The sequence below is a fragment of the Salmo trutta genome, chromosome 5 (assembly GCF_901001165.1).
Source record: "Salmo trutta chromosome 5, fSalTru1.1, whole genome shotgun sequence".
Lineage (NCBI taxonomy): Eukaryota > Metazoa > Chordata > Actinopteri > Salmoniformes > Salmonidae > Salmo > Salmo trutta.
The window spans coordinates 25,227,344-25,238,568 of NC_042961.1; the positions used below are offsets into that span (position 1 = coordinate 25,227,344).

General features: G+C 39.9%; 1 protein-coding gene across 1 annotated transcript; it reads right to left on the reverse strand.

Moving 5' to 3' along the window:
* Positions 1-1,244: 1,244 nt before the first annotated feature.
* LOC115193953 (cysteine sulfinic acid decarboxylase) lies at positions 1,245-10,128 on the reverse strand. The gene is made up of 14 exons (XM_029753111.1): positions 10,005-10,128; positions 9,642-9,796; positions 9,221-9,347; positions 8,983-9,073; positions 8,503-8,725; positions 8,340-8,419; positions 8,173-8,227; positions 7,768-7,884; positions 6,418-6,482; positions 6,114-6,195; positions 3,071-3,270; positions 2,089-2,140; positions 1,912-2,001; positions 1,245-1,769 (listed from the first exon to the last, which is right to left on the reverse strand). The coding sequence occupies exons 1-14, from the start codon at positions 10,084-10,086 to the stop codon at positions 1,596-1,598; spliced, it is 1,593 nt and encodes a 530-aa protein (XP_029608971.1). The 5' UTR covers positions 10,087-10,128; the 3' UTR covers positions 1,245-1,595.
* Positions 10,129-11,225: the final 1,097 nt, after the last annotated feature.

An 11,225-nucleotide genomic window follows, 5' to 3' on the forward strand; every position in this document is an offset into this window, starting at 1 on the left:
TGGGCCGGCTCTAGGCATAAGCGACATAAGCGGTCGCTTAAGCCCCTCGATCGTTAGGGTTAACTGAAGTGTCGGGGTCTCAATTTACTGTTAGAATAGTAGAATACACCAGGTGCAATTTCAAAATGTTGTTGTGCATCAGCAGTTTTCCTCTTCAGCAGTCACTCAATTGGCCCATGTCAGCTAACATGTTTTAGATTTGTGAATTAGTCAAGCCATTTATCTAAACTTAGGGAGCCCCCATTGATTTTGTTAGTCACTCTTACACAGATATCCTATAAACATGGCATAAATCATGGCAAAATGTGTACAATTTCAGGAAATTAGCTTTAAAAAGGCAAAACATTAGCTCCACCGCATGGCGAAATGAGTTATTAAATGACTAAAACAATTCTTAGCCACATGGCAAAATGTGTAGAATTGTAGGAAATGAACTTTAAAATGTAGTTTTTTTTGCTCTCCACCATCAAAGTGGGGGGCCCCCCAACCAAATCTTACTGACGGACCCGAAAAGGCTAGGGCCAGCCCTGCAGGAACTGGCCTCAGAGAAAGCTTCTTCATGGACTTGTGACCCCAGCAGAGTGTTTATGCATCACACCTATGTCAGCTGCAAAGCCTTAGCTCCTCCCCACCACCCCTCCCCACTGTACACACTCACACAACTGCTTAAACATTAACATAAGCAGACACATTGAGTAAGCATCCACCCTTCTCAGACAAGGCCATCTTTAATCCAGGCACGTTGGGTCACTCAAGTTCACTGTTTATGCAGGGGCGACTTCTTCCATGCAACGGTGTCCAGGATGTTGACACAGTTCCACTGCAGCCCACAGCCCATGGGCTCCTCTGTCTTGTCTCAATGCATCATGGCACTGATCAGGGTTCCCTTGGCCTCTGTCATGGGTATTTTTCAGAAGGATCTCCTACATCATGTTCTACAACCAAATAAGACATAAAGGCCATGCAATATATATATATATATTAGTACCGGTCAAAAGTTTGGACACACCTACTCATTCAAGGGTTTTTCTGTATTTTTACTATTTTCTACATTGTAGAATACTAGTGAAGACATCAAAACTATGAAATAACACATATGGAATCATGTAGTAACCAAAAAAGTGTTAAATACTACTCCCTTCACAGAACAGCACAAACTGGCTCTAACCAGAATAGAAAGAGGAGTGGGAGGCCCCGGTGCACAACTGAGCAAGAGGACAAGTACATTAGAATGTCTAGTTTGAGAAACAGACGCCTCACAAGTCCTCAACTGTCAGCTTCATTAAATAGTACCCACAAAACACCAATGTATTAAAGCCCTTGAATGAGTAGTTTGACTGGTAGTGTACTTTATCACAAAGTAGTTTGGTAGTAGTGAGCTACTTTTTCAATGTAACTTTAGTTAAGTAAATTGTTTTTCTTAAGGGTATCTTAACTTCTTCCATTGAAGTAATTAGTAGCTTGGTAAACTATATTTTCAAAGTATCTTCCCCAAAACTGTAAAAACACAAGTAATATTATTGTTGGAAAACACAAAACAGATTCTGGGAGTCAGTGACATAAATGGAGTTGCAAGACCATAACCAAAATGACTATCACAGATTATTCCCTAGCCTCTCAATCTCATCCAGAAAGAAGGTCATATCTTTGTAGGAGAGCTGCGGAGAGATGACTATCATGCGGAAGAAGTTGACACGTCCACCCTGAGGCTGGTAGCCCACCATCATAGTACCCTGCTTAATCATACGCTCCTTTATCACCGGAGCCACCTGGTGATGAAGATACAAGATCACAGCATTATGTCAGCCAGACCGACAGAAACTAACTGGTTTAAATGTAGAATATGTCATAGAAATTGAGTTGAAAAAATAAATAACTGGCATCATAGTAAACAATTTGACACACACCTACCTTTGACAATCTGTCCTGGTAGTCTGGACTGTTCTCCTTTCCCCTCAGACTGGCTGGTATGAACCAGAAACACACGTTCACAAACTCAGGCTGTTTAACAGGACAAAACCAGAAGACAGGTGAGATGAAAATGGGAGAAGAAAATGTTAGTATACATTTGATAAAACAATGACTTACCTTCCCTATAAGTTGAAAGCCCTCTCTCTTCTTCATCTTCTCCACCAGATATCTACGTGTGGGACAGTCAACACACAGATCATTGTTCCATAACATTTGAAACATCTTTAATTGACATAGATTAGATTAACATCTTTAAATGAGAGCTCTGAGCTGTTTTAAGTGAGGAGCTTGACTAGTCAGAATTACAGCTGAAGGTTCTGTAAATGTCCCAGCTAGCACATAATGTTCTGAGAACCATATGTTTCTTAGAGCTTGGTGAGTGTAGTTATCCTATGGCCCTCAAGCTCAACTTTGGACCTAGAAGCCAGTTCCACTGCAGTTTCTCATTGTTCCCCTCTAATCAGGGACTGATTTATACCTGGGACACCAGGTTTGTGCATTTAGTGCAACAGAAACCCAGCAGGCTCCGGACCTTGTAAGGTAAGAGTTGAATAACCCTGTCCTATGATTATTTTGTATACAACCTTCCCATATTGTTCTGGGAATGGTGCAGGATAGTTTCTTGGCTTTAGAACATTCTCAGCACATTTAAGATACTTGACACAAAAAAAACTTAATTCAATGGCTAGAGAACAGAATATAAAATGTGTTTGCATGATTAATACCTAAGCCAATGAATTTCCATGTGTCCTAAATTCAACACAGTTAATCTAAGCTAGCCGTGTTAAGTCTTATTGAAACATGTTCTCAGAATGTTATTTAATTACTTTCAAATAATTTTAGTTCTAAGAACATTAATAAAACCTCCAAGGAAAACTTTCAGGGAACCATAGTAAAACATCCTCAGAACCTCCCTGTAACCAAAACATTTACATTTCGAGAACAGGCGGCATTTTCACTTCCTTTCTCAGAACATTTAAAAAAAGTAACATTTTACCAATCAGGAAACATATGGCTTTGTTCCCAGAACCAATGGGAAAGCAAAAATATACATTCCCTCAACTTCCAAGGAACCAAATGTGCTAGCTGGGGTTTGTACCTTGTATGGGCGAAAGCCCTGTCCACACGCTCTTCCAAGCCTTGTGACCCCACAGCTTTCCACATCAACCACAGCTTCAGGCAGTCAACCTTACGGCCGCACTGTATCGACTTGTCCCCTGTGTCCAGACTCATGTCATAGAACTTGTCCTGCTGGAAGAGGTATGTTGCATCTGCACTGTGGCAACGTTTCAACAGGTCCTGTGGAAAAGGGGAAGAGATCAAGAATAGCTGAGAATTTGCTCAATAATAATGGTAAGACAACAAAATGGATCTTTAAAATGTGTACAGTGCCTTCGGAAAGTATACAGACCCCTTGACTTTTTCCACATTTTGTTATGTTACAGCCTTATTCTAAATAAAGGTATGTTTTTTTTTATTTTAATAAAATAAATTTCCACAAGATATAGTCCTGACTCAAATTTAGGGTTACTACACAAGCCGGCTGGTCGTCCGTTCTATCGGTTTGGTTGCCAGAGATGCGACTCAGTCTTTCGAGCCCTGAATGCTGATTGGCTGACAGCCGTGGTATATCAGACTGTATACCACAGGTATTTTTACTGCTCTAATTATGTTGGTAACCAGTTTATAATAGCAATATTATCACATCAGTCACCGGCTTCATTAATAAGTGCATCGACGACGTCGTCCCACAGTGACCGTATGTACATATCCCAACCAGTCAACATCCTCACAGAGCTAAAGGCTCCAGCTGCCGCTTTCAAGAAGCGGGACACTAATCCGGACTCTTATAAGAAATCCCTCTCCAACTTCCGACTAGCCATCAAACAGGCAAAGCATCAATACAGGACCATGATCGAATCCTACCACCCCGGCTTTGATGCTCGTTGGATGTGGCAAACTATCACGGATTACAAAGGGAAACCCAGCTGCAAGATGTACAGTGACGCGAGCCTACCAGACGAGGTACAGTGCATTCGGAAAGTATTCAGACCCCTTCCTCCACATTTTGTTACATTACGGCCTTCTTCTAAAATGTATTAAATCAATGTTTTTCCTCATCAAGCTACAAACAATACCATATAATGACAAAGCAAAAACAAGTTTTTAGAAATGTTACCATGATAATGGATAGTCCTGAATGAATCTTGAATAAGGATGAGTGAGAAAGTTACATTAGCACAAATATATCATACCCCCCCAAGAATGCTAACCTTCCCTTTTATTGTAATGTTGAGAGGTTAGCATGTCTTGGGGGGTATGATATTTGTAGGTCTGTAACTTACAAACTAATGTAACATTCAACCTTAAAATGAATAACACCTCCATAGTCACATTAATGTTACTGTAACTATACAGTATATTCCTTTAATGTAATTATATAAATCGTGCATGTTCAAGTTAGCAGGTCGTCTCAGGTCTGTGGAGATATTTGCAATTGCTCTAATGCAGAATCTCGAATGGCATTGATCACTTGCACCATGTACTGTATTTTTAAAGATGCGCTATGCAGAAAAATTGCTCCACCGTTTCCTGGTTGCTAAAACAAATAGTTTGCCTAATTTCAGTTTATATGACAAAATAAGGTAGTATAGTGTAGAGAATCATTGTACCATCCAGACCACTGAAATGTTTTCCATAAGCAAAAATAATGTTGTTTCAGCTGTTTGAAGCTGGTGTACAAAACCGAACGTAAAATGTAATGGTAAGCATAGAAATTGCACACATAGAACATATCTACCTCTTCTTATACTTGCTTTCAAGTAGAATGATAGATCTATAACTTGCATTTCTATGTGAATTTGGTTGGGTTGCCAAAAAGTTACATATTGCCACTTTAATGTAATCTCAACTGCAATCCAGGACATTTGGTTCTTTTATTAGATGAAGCACATTGATAACACTAATCTGTTGTATAAATAAATGAATACATATCTGACATTGTATTCTCATTTCAACTTGCTTTGCTTTTAAATGGTTGAAAGTGCAGTGACAGCCATTTGGGTGCCAACTAAACCAGAAATCAGACATTGTTTTTCCATTGTAATTTGGTTGGGCTTTAGGATGGTTGAAAGCATAGGGATAACACATTTGAAAGTCAACTAACTTTTGGCTGTCTTTTTGAGTGGGTGAATATAGGTTGTAATCTCATTGATCAACGTCTCAACCAAATATTACCCAATTATCCACGTTGAAATGATGTGCCCAGTGGGTACCTTCAACTTCCTTCAAACTGCACACAGACATAAAAATGGTATTGAGGAGATTCTGACTGAATAAGTAAAACAAATGGCTTAATTGCCAAAATGTCCAACTATCCCTTTAAACAATGCAGGAACATAAAGTTTTTGATTATAAAGGACTTGCATTATGTTTTATCATTGACAAATAGTTCAATAAAAACATGTATGAGGTGTAACTATTTGTCATTTTACAGTGTTTTTCATAATTGTGAAGGCAAGCGATGCAAATGCCACAGCAGTTCAACAACAACTCTTTGGGTGAGGAATATGATAAAGCAACCTGGACTCAGGGGTAGACATAACATAATACATGTAAATCTGCCACACTCCAAATAGTATGATATGTTACGTTTTGTATGGTATGTATTCATTTGTGGATGTCCATCATCCATTTCGTATGATATGTTACAAATTACAATTTGTTAGAAATGTTAAATTGCAATTTGTACAATATGTTTTGAATTCTAATATGTTCTGGCTAATGTTAGCTAGGTGGATAACGCTAATATTAGCTATGTGGCTAACGTTAGCTAGGCTAGGGGTTAAAGTTATGGTTAGGCATTAGCTAACCTTAACCCTTTAACCTAACGTGAAGTAATTTAAAAAGTAGTAAGTAGTTGGAAAGTTGCTATTTAGCTAAAATGCTAAAGTTGTCAGTGATGATTCAAACATGCAACCTTTGGATTGCATATACACCTACCCATCCACCCAAAATGTGTTTTTGCCTTAAGTAACCTTCTGTCTTATGTAACCATACCAAACATAACCTACTAATTTGAGTTTCTCAGATTTACATTACTATGAGACCAGGCTGGGTGAAGGGATGTTGTGTTGTCTTACCGTGGTGTCCTTGAGCAGAATGGCTGAACACTGCAAGCCAGTCAGCATCATCTTGTGTGGATTCCAAGTTACTGAATCGGCTCTGATCACAAACACATTCACATAATTACACTCAGGATTCAAAGTCATATGTTGAGCCAATACGGAAGACTAGCCCAGTCATGCGAAACATCAAGACACCTAACCTATACTTTGGTACACTTTCTCACACATGCTGAATTACATTTAGTTTTTTGCAGCACATTTATATAGTGTAAAATTGCATTCCAGCAACTGTATTCCTGAGCATGCACCTGGCTCCCACCTCTCAACTCCTCTCATGAGATGTCGGTGTTCCTTTGAGAAGAGAACACTCCCTCCCCAGGCTGCCTGTGCCAAACCACAAGACAACACCAATCAGTATTCTTCAGCTCAAAATCACATGGGAAAGATGGTCACTGTTGCAAAGGATTTAATTAGACGGTGGCCATCTCAGACATTATTTTGGGTTATGAAGTTTGATCTACATAACAGATGCTGTCGGGAATAATCTTGACAGAAGACTACTTTTGTGGTCTGAAAACGTTGGACCAAGTTTGATTTTGAATGAAAGATCACTAACTTCTTTGGGATAGGGGGCGGTATTTTGACGTCCGGATGAAAAGCGTGCCCAAAGTAAACTGCCTGCTACTCAGGCCCAGAAGCTAGGATATGCATATAATTGGTAGATTTGGATAGAAAACTCTAAAGTTTCTAAAACTGTTAAAATAATGTCTGTGAGTATAACAGAACTGATATGGCAGGCGAAACCCCAAGGACAAACCATCCCGCCAAAAAATAAATTAATCCTACCACTGATTTCAATGGCTGGCACTTTTATAATAGGGCGAAATCGTGCCAGATTACAGTTCATAGGGCTTCCACTAGATGTCAACAGTCTTTAGAAAGAGTTTCAGGCTGCTTATGGAAAAATGAGCCAGAAATTGTAGTTTTTCTAGGTGGCTCCCATTTTGACTGTAGTGTTTCCAAGCGCATGAATGAGAGCGCGTTCTTTGGTATTTTTCTCCGGTAAATACAATAACGATTCTCCGTCTTAAATTTGATTGTTTGCGTATTCGGGTACCTAAGGTTTGATTATAAACGTTGATTGACTTGTTTGGATAAGTTTTGGTAACGTTTGGGATTCATTTAGTATGCATTTTGAAGGAGGGAAACCAAGTGGATTATTGACTGAAGCGCGCCAGCTAAACTGAGTTTTTATGGATATAAAGATGGACTTTATCGAACAAAAGGACCATTTGTAATGTAACTGGGACCTTTTGGAGTGCCAACAGAAGAAGATCTTCAAAGGTTAAGGATATATTATATCTCTATTTCTGACTTTCGTGTCGCAACTCCCTGGTTGAAAATTATTTGTTATGCATTTGTGCGCTGGGCGCTGTCCTCAGATAATTGCATGGTTTGCTTTCACCGTAAAGCCTTTTTGAAATCTGACACGGCGGCTGGATTAACAGCAAGTTAAGCTTTATTTTGATATATTGCACTTGGGATTTCATGAAAGTTTAATATTTATAGTAATTTAATTTGAATTTGGCGCTCTGCAATTTCACCGGAAGTTGTCGAAATCGGACGCTAGCGTCCCACTGATCCGCAGGAAGTTTTAAGAAGGACTCACATCAACATGCATCCATAACCCCTGTCTGTCACAGATGTCAGCGATGGGCTCCAGGGGGTCAAAGGCACCTCGTACCGTCGTTCCTGACGTGGCGTGGACAAGGAATGGTACTGCCCCCTGGTAGGTGAGGAGGGGTAATGAATGGTATCCTTACATCTCCACTTGGTGCTTTGCAGTGTGATATGTGCTTTGCCGATAGATTACTAGGAATTGCAGATAAACTACTTTGAATGCTGACGGAGTACTAGGAATTGATCAGATCCTTGTGTAAGATATCACCGATTGTCTATCAGCAATTCCCATTAGTCTAGTGGCAATTCCAACTGTTATCTGTATAATTACTGTATCACCACAGATATAATAAAATTGACACAGTAAATTACAAGGTAACCACAGTAAACTTGCTTGAGATTTCGCCAGCTCAATTTTCTCACTAAGGTCATCTGTAATCATGCAACCCCTGTAGGATAACAGAGAGCATGAGTTAAAATCTGTAAATCATGTATGCCTAGGAATCATAGATGTTAATGAGATGACTTACAAGAGTCAAAGGAAGGTTCTTATCACTTTACCTATCATCCACTTTGACCTTAAACACGTTCTCTGTCCCAATACCCTGAAAGGCAGCTGCTTTCATCACAGAGTAATGGCTCTGGAGGAAAGTTTTATAGAATGAATTAATATATGAATCAGAAGTTTAATAGTGTATTACTTCTACCATACTGTTTTCCCCACCTCTTGAGATGTAAAGACAGCCAGTCGAGGGAGGGCCCGCTGTCCCTTAAGTTTAACTTCTGGGAAGGCCCGATAGCGTGCTAGGTTCATGGCATACATGTTAGACACAGTACCGCCTGGGCAGAAGATGCCATCTCCCTGTGCCCACCCAACTAGAGAACGTAGCTTGGAGAGTACCTCGTCTTCCATCAGGACGAACACTGGCGCTACTTCATAGGTATACCTGTAAAATAAATTATACAACTGTCCATCACAAGCCCCTTCATAACATACTTTATGGAATGTATATATGCATAGATATCAGTGGAGGCTGGTGGGAGGAGATATAGGATGATGGGCTCATTGTAATGGCTGGAATGGCACAATATCAAACACAAAGATATGGAAACCATATTTTGTACTCCGTTCCATTCCAGCCGTTACAATGAGCGCATCCACCTAAAGCTCCTCCCTCCAGCGATATATATTGCTCCCTCCTACTGGCTAGTGTTAAGAGCCTCCGTAAGGAATCGTCCTGTCAAGGCATGGTAGTCCACCCCTGCAAAGAGCTGATTGAAGAACCGTGGATGATCTGGAAAGAGAGATGCTCTTTACTTTAGTGCATGCATTCTGGACAGTCCCAAGCGATTGTGTTTCCCAAAAATCGACTGCAACCAGAACTACACATCTCATTCTAAGGTTTCCCTGTGGGGTTGGGGTAGGCCCGGGGTGGACTTACTGGTCTTGACGCTGTACTTGGCCACGTCCCGTACTCTCTGCAGCAGCTGGTGCTGTTGCTCCCCATTCTCTCTCAGCTCCAGATCTAGCAGAGTAGCCAACTCCTCTGGCTCGTGCCACTCACACACCTATGACCAGGGGTATAACAAGCACAAGAAACCCCTGAAAATACAGTACTGAGTGTGTACCTCTATGGTTAGATTGTGATGCACAGTCAGGTGTGAAGATGATATCAGTTAACATAATGGTACTAGCCCAGTGGTTCCTAAAAATGTTTGCTACATGACCCACCAGGACAGCTATCTGTCACTCAAGACTTACCAAAAGGCCTGTGCAGCACAACATCTAACAATATGACACAGTGCAGAGAACAGTCACGTTAGGCTAGAGACAGTCAACAGTTTGATTTAGGGATGTGAGACCTTCTCGTTGACGTCTATGCCCTTACATAGCACCTCCTCAAGGATGACTTTAAAAGCCTCGGTCAGGAAGCGCTGACCCGCTCTGTGGTCCAGAAGAGGTTCATTCAGGTGCTGCTGACCATAAGGTTGAGAAGGTGCTGTAGTTGTCACATAGTCTAATGAGGTAAAAGCAGAGAGGTTTGAATAGAGTCGTGGTAATCTGATCCTAAAGTCAATAATTACAACCACCAACGAGTTCTTTGCATGGTTTAGATATTTATACAATACCAATTCATGGCATTGTAGATATCTATTCACAGGTTGAGAGCCCTGGAAAGTACACGCTCCTCCCATCAGATAACACAAAAAAACATTTAAAATCACCTTGCTCTGAGACCTTCTGATTACTCCACCAGTCAATGAAGGAAGACCATCCCAGGTTCCAGAATCTAGGTAGTTGACTCATGACTTAAAACCACACTGCAAATAAGATCAAACATCCCTTAACAATTTCACATTTCTAAAGGGGTAATTTACACTACATACATTTACAAGAGAGTTTAATACCTGCGTGCACACATATTACTGTAGTGTACATTTTTCATATCTCGTATGTCACCTTCGTAGGTCGTGTGCGAGACTGCTCCTAGACTTGCCCCCATCCCAAGCAGTAGAGTTTATAGTTGTCTCAAGCCAAATGCTCGTACAATAAAACATCTTAATAGCAGAGAAATCTTTTTAAAACAGCTGAAATATATAGACATTTTCCATATATTTGAATCTTGTTTTATTGAGTTTACCTGAAATTACAGTAATAGCCTGTTTTAATTGTCGCAGTAGCTTAAAAAAAATGTATATCAAGAGAGTGGTCATTTCAAATGGAAAGGCAACATCAGCAAGCAGGTTCATCTCCCCAGTGAATGAAACAATTTCAGTCCCAATTCACTTTCAGCTCATAAATGTAAATGTAAAAATAATGATTTACATGATGTTAATCAAATTAAGCCTGTTTTGTTCTAAGGTCACTTTTATATGCTAAAGTTGTAATGTATAAGCTGTTTAGCTATGGTTCAGCTGGTAGCTAACATTAGCATTCAGCTAATGATCTATGTTGATTAATTAAGTGGGTACTATGTGATAGATATATAGCTCGCACGCGACCTGTTATGTCACTGAGTCTACCTTTAACAAAGTCTATCAAAATGTATATCTGACTCCATGAAGATATATCAATGTGCAAGAAAATATTGTTGAGTTACAGGAACAGACTATCAAGAAAGGTCTGAGAATTGCAGTCTGTTTAGCTATCATTCCATTTGATAGACAATTCTATCAAAGGCAAATATTTAAATACATTGTAAAATGTATAAATTCACATACAAGGCAAAATCTCAGAAACTAAAATCACAATGAACACACAGTAACATAGCTAGCATCACTCTTACAATATGAAGTCCACAGTACTGTGGTGAAACTGTAAAAAAAAAGCGAGCAAGAAATGACATCACCAAATCATGAACTAATCGCTCTCACCTGTGCCTGCTTGTGAACTGTGGCCAGAACCCTGGAGAAACTTTTATAAGGCAGAGGCGAGAGCACAAGCAG

What these genes read in the sequence shown, in the direction of transcription:
- LOC115193953 (XM_029753111.1), bottom strand. Translation starts at nt 10,086, where the DNA reads ATGAGTCAACTACCTAGATTCTGGAACCTGGGATGGTCTTCCTTCATT. An exon ending in CTCATGAGAGGAGTTGAGAG is followed by an intron (nt 6,196 to 6,417) that starts GTGGGAGCCAGG and finishes GTTTGTGATCAG; the next exon opens with AGCCGATTCAGTAACTTGGA. An exon ending in AGGGCTTTCGCCCATACAAG is followed by an intron (nt 2,141 to 3,070) that starts GTACAAACCCCA and finishes TCCCACACGTAG; the next exon opens with ATATCTGGTGGAGAAGATGA.